Raw genomic sequence first — 22,024 nt, forward strand, 5'->3', positions numbered from 1 at the left:
CCTTCCTCCCTGCCTGCCTTTCAGCAGCCTTTTCTTTAGTAGCTGATATTCTCCCCCCCCGCCCCTTTTCTTTTTGTCTTCTCCTCTTGCAGGCGTAGTGGTTTCTGGCTGGGAGCAGGGGAAGGCAGGGGAGCCATGCTTCGTTCCTTCAGTTACATGACTGACCACACTGGCTTCTGTGGTACTATCAAAAACTCACCGAGTGACTTCGTAGTGACGGAAATCGAGATGCCCGAACACTTCCTTAGGGATACCCGGGCTGAATCGCTTCAGAAAACCGGCGAAGCGCCGCTGGAACAAAGTAGCCCGTGCCTGCAGCAACCCAAAAAGCTGAGAACGGAGCCTCCCGGTCCGTGTGCCGAGGGCTGTGGTGGTGGTGCGCCCAGCCCTTCGGAGCGTGACCCAGGCTGGGCAGGAGGCGACTGTTGGGCATCCCCTAACGAAACCCAGCGCGAGGGTGAACCTGAATTGAAATCTGGCCTCGAGGAAGCCAGTATATTGGATTCCTTACTAGGCAAACCCATGAGTAAACTGCTTAATAAATTTGCTTGTGATCTGAAGGATGCGTGGGACGTGGAAAATAATGCCGATTCTATCACTGGGGAGTTCTCGCTGGGGCCTATACTGGACAAGAAAAATCGAGCTGATTTACACGGTGCTATTAGGCAGAAATTCCCCTTTCTAGTCACTGTTACAAAAGACAATGAAGTGATTGTAAAAGGAAATGCTGATTACAGAGAACTTTGTCAGTTAGTGACTGAAAAGGAAACAAGTGATTTCTTTAAATTTTTAGATGCAAAGCTAGAAAACTCTACATTTTCTTTTGAGCCTGATGGAAACAAAGAGCACAGAAAAGTAGTTCACCACTTTATCAATAGAAAATTTGGGAAAGTTTTAGAAACAAAGTCTTTCACTGTGACAGATGTCAATGATCAGCCAAATATGTCAATAATGGTACGATTTCGAGGAAAAAGTTGGTCCAGAAAAAGGTCTGCTGGTGGTTTCCAGGAAAAACAAGATCTTTATACAGGTAAATACTACATTTTTAGTGAAAGTGTCAGGTGTTATGGTGTTCTTTAGTAAGACTGAGACTCAGAATCATTTTTATATGATATATAGGCCTGGTTGACCCATTGTTTATGCTGAAGTAAATCATTATTAATGCAGTGTAGTTACATCGCTGGAGAATGAGATGGACGAATCAAGTTACTGCAGTGATTTTACATAAACTGTTCAGTGATAATGGTTTCAGTTCTTTTGGCTGTAGCACTAACTCTGTGTTATTCCTTGTGTGCTAGCTTTCCCTTGAAAGTAATTGGGGGATTTTAGAAGGTGCATCTAGATGTTGGACAAGTTAGTAAGGTCAAATTTGATTTATGATCTCATTCCTTAAAGCAGTTGGTTTCTGATATAGAGAATGTTTCTAGCAATAAGTCAATACATGTTCATTGAATTGTGTTGCATTTTATCAGGTACTATTTTTAAAGGCAGCAGGGGTTTCTGGTTGTTCCAAGAGTTTTGTTTACTGTGTCTTTATTTTTCTCTTTCAATACTGAAAAAGTCTCATTTCCTTTAGTTTTGTGGGGTGGGAGGACTGTATCTTTGCAGTTCCCATGCTATTACAGTTTGAAGAGAAGAACATGCCCATCTGTCATGGCAGAACACCTGTATGATTTAGAAGTGCAAATTCCTAATAATTCTGAGATGATTGTTTCAGCTTTCACCCTTCAGAAAGAAAATCTAGAAACACTAGAAGCAATCGGCTTCTTGGCTGCTGAACTTGGTGTCCTTCCTTCAGACTTCAGTTACACTGGCATCAAAGATAAGAAGGCTATTACTTACCAACCTATGGTCGTGAAGAAGGTGACTCCTGAGAGGTACTAACAATCAGGGTGCATTAAGTTTAGCACATATTTGTGTGTGTTAATAAGTATCAACGTGGTATGATCTTCTGAAATGTTCTTATTGATGTGTCTTCCCTTCTCCTGTATTACAGGACAGTGGAAAGGGCTGTAATATTTTGTGGCTTTAGGGAACATACAGCTTAGCGCTGAAGTCCCCCAGTGTTGGAATTTAAAGGAGAGTCTCGCCTTTCTCTGTATTTTTCATAATACGAATATACTGTATCTTCTGGGACAGCATCCTTCCAATTCATGCCCATGGGATGCGCTTTACAGTTTCTTAAATACCATCCACCAGCTGGAACCGACAAGAAGCCTATATACTACATGACGCAACAACTTTCCACATACTATCAAAGTACTGTCTTGTGGTCCACAGACAACAGCTTAAAAGCTTTATACAGCTACAAAACTAAAGTAAATCATTACAAATATACTTTGGACAGATGCTGTCTTTGAGCGTTAAGTATCAACTTCTATTGTATTGTCCAGTTTAGAAACATGAGACTAAGTAAAGAAGGCATCACCAAACCCGAGGGCAGAAAATACATTCTGAATAACGTGTCAATAATACAAGACGTGCCTTTCCATTCCTTGTTTTTGTTACTCTCTGTAGCCAGCTCAGTGGGTAAAAATATATATATTAAGTTCTGCCATAGTAACAGTAAAAATGCTGGAGTGAAAACCATAACTTATTTCTTCCTCAGCTTTAACTTCCTAATGGTTTTTGGTGATAGCAACAAAGTACACTTTGCAAATCAAGGGAAGTAGAATTTATGTTTTTAGGGTTTATTACTAACGAAAATATATATCAATAGTAAAATTCCACTGCAAACTGGGCTGCAAGGCCAATTGTTCAAGAGATGATTAGCAAAATTTTGCATTAATGTTTAAATGATTAAGCAAAATAGTTAAATGCTTCTGAGCCACTAGCATAACAGGGAAAATAAATAATTTTTATAAATAAATAATTTATAAAGTTATTAAAATATTGCTTAGAATGTAAGCTTTCATGCTGAAGGTTTCCTTTGATTTGAATGACTCTTACTTACACACGAGAACAAAGAGATTGAGTGGATACTTTAAAGGGCAAATAGTTGAACTGTCAGCTGTGTTTCCAATTACAAGCATGTGCAAGCATACCCAGAGAATCAGTGCGCTGAGTTTGTTTTTGTTAAGGCTGACCAAGAAAGAGCAATTGTGTTTTGGAGTCTGCTAGAGCACATTACTTTTTCTTTTTCTTTTTTTTTTTTTTAATGAAAAGCAGATTTTTAGGACTGAAGACTAAATTCCGTGTTTTTCAATAAAAAATGCAAAATTCAGTTCAGTTGCCTTGAGAAAGTTCAATGAATTGCTTCATTCCAATATCTGGTGAGCTGCAGAATATAAGTGCAAATGAAGCAAATATTTAGAAAGTATTTCTGGACTATAACTAAATTTTAAGTCTTCTATCTGCATTTGGTTTGGTTTTCTCATAATAATCCATTTTAAATCCCTTTTTATTTTTTTTTTAAGGTTTTTAATTCTAGTGCAAAGGTAAAGAAGACATTGATTAGAAGTTGGATAGCTTTAGGAGAGGATGGTTCATAATTTCTCCCAATTATTTGTGCAGGTTGAAAGAAATTGGAAGCAAAATGGAAAAAAAGGGCATGAGAATACACAACATACATTCAGCATGCCAGCACCTTCGACTTGGTCAGCTGAAGGGCAATCGCTTCGATATAGTTGTGAGAGATCTCAAACACCACAGTCATGACTCTTCTGCAGATTTGAAAGAGAGAATATCTGAAGCAATGGAAAACGTTGAGGTAAAAAAGCCTCATGGTTGCCAATAACGAACAGAGTTTTAATTCTGTGCTGTAAAAAGAAAAAGTACTTTTAAACAAAATGCTTGTAATAGCAAAATAATGGCACTATTTCCCAGTTTTGATGCTTTTTGCTATTTTATGCCTTTCCTGCATTACTTAAGGAATCACAGGAGTAAAGCTGCCTTCCAAGGAGGGACCATAAGTGAATTCATTCTGTGTTACAGACTGCAGACCCCAGAGTGGTGCAGCAAGACAGATGGGAAATATGGTAGCAAATGAGTATGGATATATGAGCTATTGCTGCACAGATCTAAGGCCAACCGAAGTGATGTGTTTCACTGTGGCAGTTGACAGTATAAAAGAATGTAGTACACATGTCAACTGGTTGTCTTTTTTGGTCATGTGAGGAACATGCATGGTTGGCTTGGGTGAAAAACTGCGTGCTTTCATGGCATAAATACATGTGAAATGTCTGTACCAAAGAAAGAAGATCCCCTGAAATTCAGTGAATTTTGATTGCTGTTATCCTTAGTCCCGGAAGAAAACCCCGTCACCAGACATTCTTAAATCACTGAGAAAAGTAAAAGAAAATCATGGAAAAGAAAAACTTGAGGTGTTCTGTACAGCAGTAATTTTCCTGCCCTATCTTTCTAAGTAATGACCATAATACCAGTTACTTTAAGAAGATTAATCCGGGAATAAAGACTTGAAAATTACCCAGTATGCAAAAGCAAAATACATTACATGTATTTTGGAAATTAATTTTATTATTGAAAAAAGCATTCAACTGGTACTTTAATGCTTTTCCCTCTCTCTCTGCTCCATCTGACTGGTTTTTTGTTTTGCTGTTTGGAAAACGAACACAAATTCCTATGATTGTGTGTCTTGCTTCATTAGATTTAGCTTACTGGTCAGATGATTAATACAAAACCAGCATGTGTGTTAATCCAAAATATGGATTCTTCCTCTTCCATGAAAACAAAATTGCGTATGGGACCTAAGGATGTCCAAAGCAAGGTTATATAATTTGAACTGAATAACCAATTCCAAAACAAATACCATATGTTTTTTGCTTGCCTACTCCATGCATACTTACTATTTTCTAGAAAAGGATGTTCTCATTGGGTCACATGGCTGTGATTTTACTGCCCACATGTGACCTAGAATTCATCAGGAGTCTTAAAATCCCAATTAGCAGAAGTGTTCACTCTTTATTATTGTAATAATAATACAAATGATGTCATGTGAAAAAAGATTAGTATTTTTAAGAAAAAATGTCCCAACAGTGGTTACTGTTCATTACCTGTGCTATGCCGCATTGCTCGAGTAGAGATTTCATAATTTGGCACATGTAAAGAGCTCGATTACTTTGACTTGGCCTGTGGTTGAATTTATAATAATTAACTATATAGAAATAATTTTGTTTCATTTACCGATTTTTTTATGAAAGTGGAGAAAATTATAGAACTTGGTTGTCTTTTTAGATGTTTCTAAATCAGGTGCTAAAATATTGTAATGAATCATAAGTTATGATTTTGTTACGTATTATTTCTGATTAAAAAGACAGTTTGTATTCATTTTGGATGTAAATGTAGATATATGTGTGTTGTATGCTTAGTCTTACTAATTGAACCTGGTACTTTCATGCTTTTAACATATTTATTCTTTATCATTTTAGACAAAAGGTTTTGTAAATTACTACGGACCTCAGCGATTTGGACAAGGACAAAATGTTCAGACAGATCAAATAGGATTGGCTTTACTGAATGAAAACATGGTATTTTCGTTTTGTAATTTAAGTAGTTACTGTCAAGTTAATTTCACATTACTGTTGCAATGTCTAGCCCTGGAGTTGACCTTCCCAGTGAACAATTTCATTTGTGAGATAAACCCATATGTGTGCTGGAAATAATTGCCGGATCAGTTTTGACAACAACATAAGCATGAAGATCTTCATACTGAAACAATTTTTTTTTAAAAGAGCAGGTGCAGCTTTAAATAGTTCAGGAGGTGATTTTTCTGTCTGTGATTGGTATGTGATTGTGATCATAATCATACCACTTGGCAGGAAAGTGGCTGCATTCCGTGCAAGGTTTGAACACTAAAATGAAGCAATCTTTATACAATGTTTGTTCATGGTCCTGATTGTCTCCTAACTTGTAGCCTCTTTATCCCGCTGGGTGTCTATATACTTCTTAAACACGTCACAAGATATTACGTAGGATCATCTGAAAGGATTTGCTTTTTCAATACCACAGTAATTTATCTGCTATATAGAAGAGATTGCTGCTTTCCATTATTCCTTGGCCACTTTCCCAAACTCTTAGTTCTGAGTGATTGCTCCCATGTAAGCTAAGGAGAGCTTATTTCTTAAGTAATAATTCATGAGATGAGTCATATACTTTTCAATGTATATGGTATAGTACTTGGCACAGGTCTAAAACAAAATCAGACTCTACAAAGTCGAATGAATACTTGAGTATCCTTTTCTTCTAATCTTGTTTTGATTCTGAGAAAAGTCAGGAAAACTTATCCTCCGAATATAAGAAGAATTGAGATTTGAGGGCAGCCCATAGAATTTACTGTTGATGTATCTGACATTTCGAATTCTGGTATGCTAGGTTGGTACCAGGTGCCAGTCCCTGAAGAGTAATGATTTAAATCTCTAGTCTTAACTCAGGTACTTTTTAATTTAAAACATGTAAGAACTACTGTTTATGTTAAAAATGCGCCAGTATGTGCTTGCACAGTCCAATACAGAGGAGGACAAGAACCAGATGTCACAGGTTGGTATGAGTGCTAGCAAATTGTGTGGCTCCACTGGTGTTGCAAGTAGCAGAGGTTAGTGTAGTGTTTTGTTTTCCCTGTCACAGTGTCATGTAACCTAATACAGATCAGTATAAAAAAAAGATTGTTGTCCCTCTGTGTGAGACTGTGGAAAGTGTTCAGTCTAATTTTTGCATGAAACGTGCAAAAGGGAAAGAAGGAACCTTCCTGTTCAGGATAGAATGATGGCATTACAAAGTGGAGGAGTTCTAACTGGATGTTCAAGAAGAATAACTGATTTCTCACAGAGCTTTGAAAGCTCTCTTGTGTCTTCTGTGTGACTAAAACCTTTCTTTAATCTGAGAAGAAGCACAACCACATTGGTTTGCTGTTCATGGCATCTTCTGCGAAAGGGAGAATTTGACTTTGACCTTAAAGAACTGGTATAATTTTGAGAGGTTGCAAAATATGCTACCGCAGAATTGGATGCATGATTGTCTGTTTAGCTGACAAATAGTGATATTTAAATGCAAAAGAATATAAATTATTAATATTGTTCTTTAAAGGTGAAAGCTGTGAAGTTATTCTTCACACCCGAAGATACTGATGACCCTGTCAACAACACAAAAAGATACTTTCTTCAAACTGGTATGTCCAGTTAAATTGTCTAGGTATTTATTCAGGGTCAGTATTGTGAGTGAATGAGGTGTTGCTGCACAGAGAGATACTTTTTATTTTGCTGCTGCTTTATACGACTTAATAGCTTATTCTGTGAACTCAGTAGAGTTGCACAGTTAAAAATTAGATGAGGATGAGGCCCTGAATGTGCAAAATAGTGGAAAACTAATGTACTTCAGGTGCAAGACCATACAGAAACAAACACTGTGTAGCATAATGCTGGAAAAGACTAAGATAATTTTATCAAAGCAGTTTTAGCCTCCTTCCACCTGTCTCCTTTTGGAGTATAAACTTCTCCTCCCTAATAAAGGAAGTATACAGAAATGGGACACCCAACTCATACTCAGCACTTACCACCTGTGGGCATCTAATTTTCTGAGATTTCTGTAACAATCTTAGCACCTGTTTTTTGCACCTTTGGGCTTTGCTTTTACATCTCTTTAATTATGTATCTCTTCCATGCTTTCCTGTGATCTACCTTCTTTCTGTCTTGAACTAAAAGCAAGAAAATATGTCAAAGGCAGAAGTGTGCTGAGTAAAATGCTCTGTTTGTCTCTCCAAAACTAAAAATTCGGAGTTGCTCTCGACTTCAAATGTATTTGTTCTTTTCAAATATTCCACATCTATTAGCCTGCTTGTCACTGTAGGTTGACAGAACAACTATGATATATATCTTCGAGACACAGATACTTTTCATTTCACAAAAAAGATACAATGAATCATTCTGTGCTGTACATTGCTGTATGGTGCATGGAAAGACATTGATGTGGACTCTGAAAACAGCTGCTTGCCTTTTCCTGAAAGCGAAAGGGTAAAAGGCTATGCAAAAGGCTTCGTCAGATAATCACTTGTAATGAGAAAATATGTAAACCATAAAATTTTAAATATACAACATTTATATAATGTAGTACAAGTCTGATTAAATACATTTTCATCTTGGTTGAGGCTCAGACTTCCCAGTGGCCAATGCAAATTGTACCTTTAAAATAAGGACATGTTTTTTACCCCCTATGAAATACATGTTTTCAAATGATGTAAAGTAGAGGTTTAATGTTCTTTTATAGCTTGGTTTTTTACTTTCAGTTACCTGATCTAAAAAAAACTTTGGAGTGATGAAATAAGTTTCCAAAAAAAAAAAAAAAGCAAACTAGGCTGAATAACTGAATGACAGCTAGTTTAGTTTCTACTGCATGAAGTAGAATAGAATTCATGGGACTGTGTTGATAGGCAACTAAGATGAAATTTGTCTAACATGACACATTGAAGGAAAGGGAATAATAACCTAAAAGTCAGCATAAAGAGGTTAGACTGACACATTTTCCCTACCTGATTATTTCATCTTCTTAACTGTATTTTTTCCTGACAGGTACTATTTGAAAAATCAGGGTTTACTTATATGGTTATTTTTGTTTATATCAGAAGATGCAAAGGGTGCACTCTTGATGCTGCCAGAATTTAAAGTGAGAGAGAAGATGTTGCTACGAGCTTTAAATCGCTATGGTGTAAATCATGAAGGTTGTACCAAAGGATGGCTCAATATTCCTCATTCCATGCGCATATTCTATGTCCATGCTTACTGCAGTAAAATTTGGAATGAAGCAGCATCATATAGACTGAAGATCTATGGCTCAAAAGTTGTTGAGGGTGATCTTGTCTTCTCAGAAGGAAATGATGAAAGCGTTTCCCTGAATGACAAGGTGAGTCTTCACAAAATAGTTCTTGTAAAAAAAAATAGCTTAATGCACTTGAATACATAGTCATATATACTCTAATGATTTTATTTTGGTTTGTTTATTAAAATATTTAATATTAGTGACAGAGGTGAAAAAAGTGGTGTAGCTTTTTTTGATTTACCATAAATAGGTGTATAAGCTAGATGTATGTTAGCAGCTTTTATCTGTTCTGACTGTTCATTTTATTCAAGTGAGAAGAAGGAACAGAATGCCAGAATTGATATATGTAAGAATTTAGCCTGCATGGTATATAATGCTCTTCTTAGGATCTGACAGGGGAAAGCCTTCAGAGTGGACTCTGGGTGTGCCTATGTTATCAGCCAGTGCAGATCTGAGTCTTGCTCTCCAGGTCAGACCTTGCCATTATATATATTAATGAATGTAAGCCCATGGTGAAAGGTGGCCTCAGACTGAACTGGTAATCTCGTTGCAGCTACACAGTCAAAGCACGTGTAGCACAATTTCACTTACTCAGGCAACTAAAAGATTGACAGTGGATCTAAACTGTTAGCAGCTGTTCAAAGAATGCAGCAGTCTTCTTGGGAAAGTAGTAAAGGGCAAGGGAGTGCTTCTGCTCGCCCACAGCACAGCCCTGCGTGCTGTGCGTGGAGCCATGGGTGAGCCAATGAGCAGAAGCCAGCAGTGGAGTGTATGCTGGTCCCAGGTCTTGGCATGCTGAAGTCCGTTCTGAAGCCATTTGTTTCAGGGTTTTAGCATACCTTTTTCTTATTGTGGAAGCAGTTGGGTCTCCTCCCAAGTTGCAATAGGACAAGAGGAAATGGCCTCAAGTTGCGCCAGGGGAGGTTTCGATTGGGTATTAGGAAAAAATTCTTCACCGAAAGGGCTGTCAAGCGTTGGAACAGGCTGCCCAGGGAAGTGGTTGAGTCACCATTCCTGGAGGTATTTAAAAGACATGTAGACGTGGCGCTTAGGGACATGGTTTAGTGGTGGACTTGGCAGTGCTAGGTTTATGGCTGGATTCAATGATCCTTAAGGGTCTTTTCCAACCTAAACGATTTTATGACTCTATCATTCTCCTGATCATCAGATAAAGCATAGGATTTTGCAGTGTTTTACTGGATAATAAACGGGTGTGTGCATAGGCAGAATGTATCTCATTTCTTTTGGGTGAACATCTTACAAATTTGAAAGCAAGAGCACTTGGAAGGTTACTGAATAACCTCCAGTCCCTGTTGAGTGGCTTCTGTTTCCATTGTAATTTTTCTTCAACAATATTTTTGAGAGTGAATGTTAGTAAAACAAGTAGATCAAAAAATGAAAAGCAGAGGTATCAAATTCAATATTGAGTTACTGAGTTTAATATAGATATATTCCTATTTAATATGAAACATTTTTCGTAGTATTTTTGCTTTTGCTGGTGTAGCACAAGATTGCATTGGCACAGTTAACTTCAAAGAATGTGAGTTTGTAGTGATAGTTTGCTAATTAGTGGTAGCTAGCATCAGTAAATATTTAATGCAACACCATCTACCAGTAAACAGATTACTTTATATTAAGCATCTCTACTATTTTTCATACCTGAAATAGATTATTGTCCTTACAGTAGTCAAATAACCTTAGAATCCTTTATGAGTTTGGGAGTATAGTGCATAATTCCTAAAATAAAGTGTATGTTTTATTTTTAAAAAAGGGTTTTTTCTTAACTTCTTAAATGTCTTGTCAGGTTCATGTAGTCACTGCTCCAGAAGAGTCAGCTAACAAATACTCTATAAACCAAGTAAGTCTGTCTGAAAAATTCTGAGTTGTTGATCTCTTTATTTGATTAAAATGTTTTCTTTTTAAAAATAATGTGATTAAGTTAACTGGTGCAGTCTTCTTCCTTGCCAGAATGCACATTAAAGAAAACACATGTGAACTAATCTCCACTCTCATAACAAACAGGAGGAAAGAATATTTACTTTGTAATGGAAATAAGTACAGTGTCATTTGCAGTATGGCAATATTTATCTTGAAGCTGACTGTAAATACTTTGAAAATTTTTTCAGTCTACTGGGAAAAACTTTCAAGAGCAGTTGACGTTCTAATTTTTGACGGTTTGGAGTGCGTAGTTGTGAAGTCTTACATAGGCAACTTAACGTCTTTATTGCTGTGTCTTTCCCAACAAGCAAAGAAATTCATGTTAGTGTATTTCTGGTTTGTTTTAGGAATCCTGATACATTGATTATTTTTTCTGCTTTAATGACATCCAAGATACCTGCCTTGCACTGCTTTATTTCACAAGAGAAGCTGCTGTTCTACTATTTCAGGCCCCAAAACACAAGATTTAGACACATTTAAAATTGTAATCACATTTATTTAAAGGGGAATTGGTGGGCTTTATTTCAAATATGTTTGTTGTTTTGTTTTTTTCTTTGAAGGTGGTTCTTCCAATGGTGGGACATAGTATCAAGTATCCCAGTAATAAAGTTGGGCAATGGTACCATGAAAGGCTTTCTAAGGATGAGCTGCAGATGTGCAAATTCCGAGTGTCTCCATTACAGCTGAATATACCTGGATGCTACAGACCCATTTTGAAAAATGTTCAGAATCTGTCATATTTTTTGGAAGGTAGTGAAAAAGGAATTGAAATTGAAGACAACCATCTGAATGAATCAAAAGTCTCTCTTCATATATCATTTGACCTTGATCCTTCATGTTATGCAACAGTCTGTCTGAGAGAAATAATGAAATGTGACTTTTAAGATTCCGGTTAATGAAAAATTGCAGGAATATTATACAATGGTGACATTTTATGTACAATGCCAAGGAAATAAGGGAGAATAACAGGTTCAAGCCAGAAACAGGAAAAATTTGTAGATTGAGATTCATACTGATTAGGAAAAACCCCCACCAAAACCCTTTGGAATGTTCCAAAAACGTTCCAAACCTTAAATGCAAACACTTGGATGCATTGGAATAAAGCTGTGTGTTACGCTAGGCAGGTTTAACAGAACTTTAAGAAGCCATGGGCTGCAAGCATGAATTTCACATTTGCATAGATATCTGACTTGCATAGTTAAACCCTGGAAAAATATTTGCAGCAAACAAATGTATCTTTTATTTGATAATATTTTTTTAAAATGGTTTATACAAACGCTGTTCAAGCAATAATGTTACAAGTTTGCAGCCTACAGGTATCTAATTGAAAAGTTGCTGTACTGAGGTTCACTAAATATATTGTGTTTTCGTTGTGTTCAGGCACCAAGTGTTAAAAGGTAAAAGTCCTGAGTCAACAGTGACAAGTCATCTGATATTTTATCAGACATTTGATGAATCCCCCAACTTCAGTTAATGCTAAGGATTCCAGGAGTAAGTAGTGCATAGCTGTTAGTTAGTGCCTATTCAAGTGAGCTCATCAAGACCAGGTGAATAATTAACATAACTGCAAAACCATTTATAATAAAACCAAAACCCTGCTTTATTGTTTACAGGATGCAGATTTTATTCCTGTTACTTTAAAGCCTGACGGTGGGAAAAAATATACTAATGGAACCATCTCTGGAAAAAAGCTTTTATATTTTTTTCGTAAATAAAAAAACCAACAGTTAACTGTAATAAAATGAGTGGATTTGTGGGAAAGGGGAGAGCAGAAAATGTTTACCTTGACTTTAGCAAGGCGTTTGACACTGTCCCACAATATTCTTCAAATCAACTTAGGACATTATGGTCTGGATGGGTGGACAACCAGATGGGTAGAAAAGTGATTGGATGAGGCTCGGAGAGTAGTGGTTAATGGGTCATACCCTACCTGGAGTGAGTACCACAGGGGTCTCTCCTGGGCCCCATCCTGTTTAATGTCTTTGTCAGTCACCTGGAGGAGGGGATGGAGTTTACCCTCATCGAATTTGCAGATGACACCACATTAAGAAAACAAACGGATACTCTGGAGGATCAGGCTGCCATTCAGGGCAACCTAGACATGTTGGAGGAACAGGCCAACAGGAACCTTATGGCATTCAGCAAGGGCAAACGCAAAGTGCTACCCCTGGGAAGGAAGCACCCCGGCAGCAGCCCAGGCTGGGGAGGGACAGGCTGGGGAACAGCTCTGCGGGAATAGACCTGGGAGCCCAGTGGGCAGCTGGACGTGGGCCAGCTGTGTGCATTGGCAGCAAGGGTGACCAGCAGCCTCCTGGGATGTGTTAGCAGGGACACAGCCAGTAGATCAAGGGAAGGGATTATGTCTCATTTTTCAGCACGTGTTAGACCACATTTAACTTCTACGTCCAGTTTTGATCCCCAGCACAAAAAAGACCTCAGAAAACTGGAGCAAGCTCAGCAAAGGGCCTCCAGGGTATGTGGGGACTGGAGCACTTGCCATCTGAGGAGAAGCTGAAGGAACTGGGCTTGTTCAACCTGGAGAAGAGACGGCTTTGGGGGGAACCAACAGCAGCTCCCCAGTACCTATGGGGAGGTTAGCAAGAAGATGGAGCCAGGCTCTTCATAGCGGTGCACGGCAGGAGAACAAGAGACAATGAGCATAAATTGAAATGAGAGATTCAGACTGGTTAAAAGGAACTACTTTTCCCCTGTGAAGACAGTCAGGCAGTGGAACCGGCTGCCCAGAGGCTGTGCAGTCTCCATCTGAGATTTCCAAGATTTCCAAGACCCAACAGGATAAAGCTCTGAGCAACCTGGTCTGAGCTCAGAGGCAACCCTGTTTTGTGGAGGCAGTTGGACTAGAGACCAGAGACCTCTTCCAGCCTGGATTACCCTGCTATCCTAAGCAGAGTATTGCAACTGTTTATTCAATCTGTAGATGGCAGTATGACTTAAAACTAAAATGGAAACCTCTACTCATTTTTACTGAAAGAGAATTAATAATATAAATTGAATTCTGTTTATGGCATCAGTCTTTCAGTTGTTGCTAACAGCTAAGTAAGATACATCTCCCAGGGTTGGTAAATAGACCTAGAATTATAGGAATAGGAAAAATAGAAATATAGAAATACAATTCACATGATTTCAATGCTGGTATAAAACTGTGTAGCAATGAAGGATTCAGATAATTCACTGCCTTAAGTAAGAGGATTACTCTGTAAGTCTGTATAAGTAATTCAGAATTTGACCCTTAGCTTTTATATGGGGAAAATAGACTGTCGTGCAAACAATAGCTACGGAGCCACTGTAGGCGACTTACAATGCTTCCTCTATTACAGTGCTTACTCTACATCTCAAGTTTATTGTATTCAGCCAAACTGACTGAAAAATCCATTTCCCTGCCACGACCCATCTGAGACAGCTTTGTTCCTGTCTTTGCTTTTCAGTATCACCTCTTCTGTCTTCCACCTGCCCTTAAAAATACCTCTCTTCTGGAAAATTATTTTTAACTCGAGTCGTTTTGGTACAGCACAGCACAGAAAGAGTTGTCCTGTCACCACTGACATGGTGAAGTGCTCCAGTGCAGACAGGAAGCTGCATGCAGTTACAATGACCAGAAGAAATGAATTAGCACTGAAGTTCCATTTAAAGAGACTATTGTGGTCGTCTTCGATGTGGCTCAAAACAGCCTTGAAAACCATCTCATCACATACAAGATTTGAATACATTAAGTATTAAAAGTTGAGCCTTGATTTGGAAAAATACAAAAGGTCAGATTAAAAGGTTTTTGACCAAAAGGCATGCTATTTTAAAAGAAAAGATCAGAAGATGGTGTTAAAAGAGTTCCCCTATAATCATTTTAGGCTCATTTGTCAGTACTTCTATTGAACACTAAAAGGACTAATCTTCTTAAGCAAATCATTCTTTCAGCAACTTTAAGGTGAAAGAGCTAATTATGTGTGTCCATGGGTTAAGTTCCTATAGTAGAAAAGTTCTACTAGGGAAAAAGTCAGGTTAGCTATTAGAGTGTTTATACGGTAAACATCCTTCTTATTTCCGTGGGCATTTATTTGTAATGCATTCTCTTAATCTTAGCAGCTATTTTGCAGGATTATGTACATGAACAGTTGAGTTCAGAGAGTTTTGTATGAGTGCAATACTCATCTCCCTAAGTATAATCTATGTAAGCAAAACATCTGTGCCCCTGCATTTAGAGAAGAAGATAATCATTGTGCACTGATCTGAGTTTAAGGAAAAGATTGATGTTTTAGTCATCTCTCATCTTACTAAGTACTTCTATTGCTAGCATGCTTTTCTGATAAGCCTAAAGCACTTTGCTAATACTAATGAAGACAGGTCTCTGATTCTGTTTCTAACAAAAGGGGTTTTAAGTTCAATGGCCAGTTGATTTTTTCAGCACAGATGATAGATAATTGGGCATTTGAATGGGAAAAATGCAAATGTTCTTAATCTGTGAAATCCTGTTACTTTTAATTCATTACAAATTTGACAACTACTATTATCCTCAATGAGAATGTACAAATTTTTAGATCTTTCAGAATGAGATGGCTTAAAATTAGATTCCTATCATAAAGGCAGTTCAGAAGCCAGGTAGATGTGTGATTACTGGCCCAGCTCACTCATTAAAACTCCATTAACTCCTCTCTTACTGTCAGTGCCTGTCAGCCAGTGATTTGACCTCTTACATCCAGCTGATGGGCACAAACCTCTTTTCCTTTCTCTTGCAGAACTTCTGCCCATAATAAAAGCTCAAGGGAACAAGCTGAGAAACTATTAACACTTTCCTTTCTTTCAGTCCGCAGTCACGCCTTGCAGCCCATTGGTTCAGATCTAGATTCCTTTTAGAGGAAATGAAACCAGAAAGTGAGCTCCAGTCGCATGCCAAGCACACTGCGTCCAAATGGAGGAACAAGGATCCAATCGAGAGGTTGGTCATTTGGACAGCTTCAAACCTTATACATGAGTGCGTTCTGTTGTGGAGCCTAGACAACATGTAGCCCAAAGTAGAACCACTGAATGGCACGTTGTGTAAGTACAGGGGCTTCAGTGCTCCAGTATGTTCATCTGCTCCTGACACACCAAAAAGCTTGCTCATATAGACATTGTCTGAGCATGTTGTGTTTGCAAGGAAGGCAGAATCAATGAAGTCAGATGTTTGCACCATCTGAAGTTCATTCTGCTCAGCAGAAGTCAGAATCTTATATTACAGCAGTTTAAATGCGTTTTCAGCTTATACACAAATGCTCCCACCTGCTTAGAACAGTAAGGTTTTTAATTAGCTTTAGAAATGACTGATTTAAAAAAATGATTCTGTCTTTCAGAATGTTCCTGCACTTAAAAACCCAGGACACCCTCTCCCACTCCCAGCAAAAGGCACTTTGTCTTTTTACCTTCACATGTTTATTCACATCTCTACTGAAATCATTAATATCTGTGTTGAGCTCATAAGCCAAATTTCAGAACTCTGCATAGAAAGAACTGTAATAATACGTGGCCAAAGCATTCACTTGTGAAAGCACAACAGGAACCATTTAGTGATTTTGTATTGCTGTTGCATAGAAACAAATACATAGAATTAAACTGGATTTGGATTTAGCACTTTACAACTGCAATGGTTTGGATCAAGGCTCAGTCTTGTACCTTATCCTGTCTGCAACAGTTCCTATAAGTGGACATGTAGGAAAGAGTAAAGCAAGGGAAGCATATATGATATTTATCCGCCAACTGTTTTCAGTTCAGGTGATTTCCTGAGCCTGAGTGGTTTTGCTATTTATTAACTCTCAATGGATTTCTTTCCCAAGTATTTCTCATCTTCCCTTGAATATGTTCAACGTCTTCCCAGAGTTCCATGTTTGCTACCTGTTGTATGAAGATCCACCTTTTGTTTTTTTTTTTTTTAACTGCCTCCTTCTGACTTCATTTGATGATCCTTGGCTCTCGTATTTCAATACAAGGCATAGTAAAGACTTCATCCCTATCTATCTTCTTGGTAACCAGCCGTTTGTAGGCTTCCCGTATGTATCCCCTAAATCAGTTACTTACCGCAACTGAGCAGCTATGCAGTCTCTGCTCCTATGGAAGCTATTCCATACTTACCATACTTGTCCTTCCGTGAGCTTTTCCTCATTTTTAATATACCCTTTTGGGGATGAGGGATCTAGAACTGCACACAGTTCCATATTTATACCATGGATTTCTCCACTGACATAGTGATGTTTGTTTTGTCCTGTACCTCTCCTAATATGTGATCTCCTTTTTGACACACCCTTCTTCCCCAAGCATTGAAGCAATGTATTCTTGGAACTAGATTATTGTAACCCCAAGATTCCACCCCAGAGCGGTGATTACACCCTGGAGTCAGGTGAAAGTTCATTATTTTATGTGTGAAGTTGGGATTTGTTTTGTCTGTGAGTCGCTTTGCATGTGTCTACACTCCGAATTTCATCTGCCGTTGTATTCCCCTGTCATTAGCATCGTAAGGATTTTCTGCAGTTCTTCACACTCTACCCTTATCTTTGTTACCCTGAGTAACTCAGTATCATCATCAGTCTCAGTCACCTCTGTGCTCCACCCCTTAACGCACACACTGAACTGCATTCCAGGGCCCACCAGCTTATGCAGTGACTGCTTAAAGGTGCTTGGTGACAGACTTTGTCAAGTGCCTTCTGGGAGCTCAAGTGCACCATCTCCACTGCAGCAGGCATTTCCACGCAGCTCTTAACCTCTGCGGAACTCCAAGGAGGCTGTAAGGCAATGCTTTACAGAAGCCACGCCAGATCTTCCCCAGTAGATCACAATTCTTCAAGTGTCCACTACTTCTATCCTGTAATAGATTTACCCATTACAGTTCTCTGGCTTACAGGCTTGCATCTCCTCTCATTTTTTCATCCCCTTTATACAGTGTATAATTTACAGTTATATAATTAAATAGCTTAGATATGTACTATATCATAGAATAACTGCAGAAAATGCATTCTGTTGTTACCAGTAATCTGAAGTTGAGTTGAAGGTATGAGAAATACACTGAAGAAGGCATGCCAGCTTAGAGTATTTTTTAGCCTCGTTAAAATGCTCGTGAGTTTTGAAAGATCTTCGTTTGGATCTCTACTCTGCTCAGTTCAAAGCAGAAATTTGAATCCATATTTCATCACAGCCTGTTAACCACAGTTATAGCCTGTAAAAGTAACTTAATGAAGGTAGTGTCAAAGTATGACATTTTTGACTGAAAGTAGTAAAAGAAAGACTTTCTTGAAATTTGAATATGGGAGACAAAAGGTCAAGTTCTAATTCAGGTGGAAAAGGCTTTGAATCTGTGTGCTGTAGTCACCAGATTATTCTGCAACAAGAGACTGACACAGCTGCATGCCCATGCTCAGTGTGTCAGGTCCTAGTGGTGAGATATGGGACAGATTTTCCCTAATGAGAATCTTGCTTCTGAGCATTAGAGGTTTGGGATGGGAAAACAAGGAAATATTTAGTTCAGTTCCTATGTGCCCAGCAGCAGAACTGAGCTAGTGAAGGAATTCAGACTCCTCAAGGATTTGCACATGCTAAGTAGGACAGTCGGGAATGTCGTTAATACCTAACCACTGCTGAGAACCCAAGCCTTAGAGGCAACATCTCATAGAAAATCAAGTTAAGCACCTAAATCAACATGTCACTTTTCAAAGTTTGGGCTATAAGTTTGGGCTTAACTATATCAATTAAGGATGCATTTTTTTAATCCTAAGTTTATACCTAAAGGTCTGATACAACATGCCAAAACACATGGAAATGCCCCTGGAGCAATGCACACACACCCCCCCCCCTTCCTTCCTCAGCGCAGGTTAAACTGACGGGAAGGCGATACCTACCTCCACCCTAACCTGCCAGTGGATGCATCAGATGCTGTGAAAAGCCAGGCATTTCTGGTCAAGTCATCTACCATCTTCCCTGGGATACATAGCCCAGCTGACAACCATCCCACGAAGGCAGCTGAAAAGGTATGATTTTTTTCCCGTGGGAAAGGAGTTTCAGGAAGGAGTCATGGAGCCCTCCTGCTAGGAATAAGAACGTGCTTTGGATTCAGTGCTGAGTCTGTCCACAGCCCTGACTGGCCCTGACTCTCCCCCCACCGGGACTCCCCCCAGCCTTCCCATGGCCATCCCCAGGGAAGCGCTGGATGCCTGGGGCTGGGGCTGCCCCAGTGCCCCAGCTGCCCTGCTCCTGGCTGGGGCGATGGAACGGGCTCTGGCCGTGGCATGGCCACCTGACAGAACCTCTCACTCAATTTTCTCCATCATAAAACTGGTTGCAGCATGTATCATTTATATGATACATGCTGCAACCAGACTGTATGATTAATCCCAACACTTCCTTTGTAAAGCCACTTTCTTTACACCTTGCAAATAATGCTTGTTAGCTAAATGGTTGACAAATTATTAAACCGTGTTACTCAAAAAAATCCTGGAAAACTACAGGGCAGATTTCACAACCTCACACCGGGTGTAAGCCCTAATTCTTGGCTAGACACCTGATACAGATAGTGCTTATCTCCTACCGGTGTGTCCAAGGCAAAGAGTAATTTTCTGTTTCACAACATTTTCACATAAACACGCACTCAGGCATTTTAGCAATGCCTCAAGCAGCCCACCAGCTACTTGTTCTCCCAGAATAGCATATGATATATGTTATAATGTTACTGTAAATGAACTCTCATCTATTTGTTTCTCCCAAGGGGAAAGAAACAATATACTCCATCAAATTGAAAAGCTCTCTTAAAGATTGAGAGTCCTCCACCTCTCTTTTATTCAGCCTCTCACAGCCAAGCTGGGGAAATACATATCAGGGTGTGTAAAACAGCGTAAGATCATTTTCAAGATGAAAAAGAAACTTTTGGGGTGGATGCTTTCAACAGCTGGTCTAAGAGAATTGTGAAGAAGAGATGATTTTGGAGGCTGGGATGACTGTTACATCAAAAGGGGCTATTGATAAGATTGATACTCTGTGGAGTGGCGTTGGGAAAGGCAGGAATGGGGAGAGAGAGATGGTCTGAGAAAGAAGCAGTGCTTGTAAATGAATGATATCGGGAAGTGAATAATATGGGAGGAGAAAGTCAGTAAGACAGTAAGAGATAAACAATTAGATCTGCTTGTGTAAATTGACATAGCCCCATTTAACTCAGTGTTTCTCTGTACACGTACATCACTTCAAAGTGTGACTTGTACTGACCCACTGTTGCCTTTGCTTGAAAGAAGGAAACCAGTTTCTGAAATAGCAGTTCTGTTAAAAGCTGGGGTAGAGTGGAGTAACGAAATCAACAGTACTTAGAAAAATATACTTCTGGGCTTGATCTGGTGCTGCCTTGCAATTTATGCAGGCTTTCACGCCTATTCCAAAACAGACGAGATAAGAGAGAGTTTTGCAGCTGTGGCACAGAAGGGTGACTATGCAAGGCTGGAAGTACGCTCTTATGGGCACAGGCGTGACTGGCTGAAATCAGGACCTGGGGTCAGATCCTTGTCAGCTTGACTGACAGGAGCCAGTTGAGATACTGCAGGGAATATATAGTACAGTGGGGTGTGGGCTGTCAAGGAACACGCTGATTAAAGGGCAGTTTAAAATAAAAGACAGTCTAATGGAGGAAAAGCATGATTTTGGTCTATCTCACTGCAAGTGCAGCCCCAGTGTGATTATAGTATTCCCACCTTCAAATGGACTCTAAGGTTTTATTTTATGCCACTTGTTTTCAAAAGAAGCCAAAGGTTGTGTCCTGCTGTTAATTTATAGCTGCTTTTTAGTACTTTTTAATCAGTAAATAGGAGAAAAATGTTATATCACAACCTTCCCCCTTCTGTCCTCCCCACATCATGCATTTTGGTGGTATTTTACTCTTTTAGTTAACCCTGACTTCTTCATTTCACCTTCCGTTTAAAGCCTTTCCTCTCTCTTACATGCTGAGAAGTGTCTTCATCATAGGAGCAGCAAATAACTCGTGCCCTACTAAGCTAAAAATGTGACCTGTTAATGTTAACCATTCCAGTCAGAGAACCTGCCATGCTCCTTCAATGTCCCCCCCTGCCTACCCCTGCGCTAGGAGTGCCATTCAGCTTTGCGTAGCTGTGCTGGTATCCCTTTCCCATCTCGCCGGTATGGAAAGGGCTGCGTAAAGTAAAACTGCAGGACAGAGGTTCAGTTTCACAGTAGGGGCATAGGTTCAGAAAGTCACCGCCTCATTTTCTTACTGAGCTCAGCCCTTCAACCCTTGAGAGCTCTCCAGTACAGGCTCGAGGGTGTCAGACAGAACAAGGAGAGACCCAGCAGTGCCCAGAGCTTGTCCTACTTGCATTTACACAACAAAGACCTTAACAAACGTAAGAAAAATAAGCTTGCAGAAGGCTGGTATATTGGCTTTGGCAAAGCAGCTGGCCTACAGCTGATACTTTTTCTCTGAGGACCTTTTTGATGCTGATTCTGTTCGGGAACTGTGAAGTGATTTGTCATCTTCAAAGGACAGGTCTGTCTTTAGTGCTTTTAAAGCTTAGTTGAGCAAACAGATGAAGTGCTATTCCTAAAATGCAGTAAAAAGTGGCACTCTGTTAAGAATATAAAATATTCTAATGAATTGAAAAATGAGAATCAGGTGAATGTGAAAACTTTTCATCCTTGAAAACTTCTCCCTCCTGCCCCATATATTAAAGCAATGCAGATGTGGAAGGTAAATCCCTTACTGTGTGGGACAGCTATGTTTTATGCTGTGGTCTCTTAAGCTAACATCAGGAAAGAATTGTAAAAATATTATATCAAAGATCTTTCTTTTGTCACATGCAATCTTTACTTTTTAACATCATTTTCTTCCAATGTTATAATGCTGAGAAAGGATACATGAAAAGAACCGATTAGCATTTCTACTGTCAACTTCAGCTGTCTTCTGAAACACTGGTATTTACTAGCGCCTTTTATGTTCTCCATTGTAATATACGAGCAATTTGCTGTGTCTTCTAACATTCCTGTTTTCAGACAGAAAAATTGTGCAGGTGAAACAATTCATAATTCAGTTTATTATCAGCATAATTGTCCATCCAAGGTAAAAACATCACAAGAAATTTGATTCCAGGATTTAAACTGCTTTTAGGCATTAAACAGGAGATTTCCAGACTGTCATATTTTTAACGAGCGAGTAAAGAATAAAACAGCACACTGTGCTGAGGTTCTTGATGAAAGACCATCATGTGGCTGTGTAGGAATGCTGAGGTAAAATCAGAGCCAGACAGACAAATTCACCAAAAGTATGTGTGTGGGAAGGGCATTTGATTTTACA

The 22,024-nt window shown here is 39.0% G+C and overlaps 1 protein-coding gene across 1 annotated transcript; it reads left to right on the forward strand.

Annotated features, from left to right (window-relative positions):
* The first annotated feature begins 135 nt into the window (after nt 1-135).
* PUS7L (pseudouridylate synthase 7 homolog (S. cerevisiae)-like) lies at nt 136-12,372 on the forward strand. Its single transcript, XM_009327603.1, has 8 exons — nt 136-1,030; nt 1,718-1,877; nt 3,514-3,709; nt 5,388-5,486; nt 7,042-7,123; nt 8,573-8,850; nt 10,571-10,624; nt 11,265-12,372. Exons 1-8 carry the CDS (start codon nt 136-138, stop codon nt 11,586-11,588), a joined length of 2,088 nt encoding a protein of 695 aa, XP_009325878.1. The 3' UTR covers nt 11,589-12,372.
* Nucleotides 12,373-22,024: the final 9,652 nt, after the last annotated feature.

Source organism: Pygoscelis adeliae, unplaced genomic scaffold (genome assembly GCF_000699105.1).
Source record: "Pygoscelis adeliae isolate BGI_AS28 unplaced genomic scaffold, ASM69910v1 Scaffold113, whole genome shotgun sequence".
Taxonomy (NCBI): Eukaryota; Metazoa; Chordata; class Aves; order Sphenisciformes; family Spheniscidae; genus Pygoscelis; species Pygoscelis adeliae.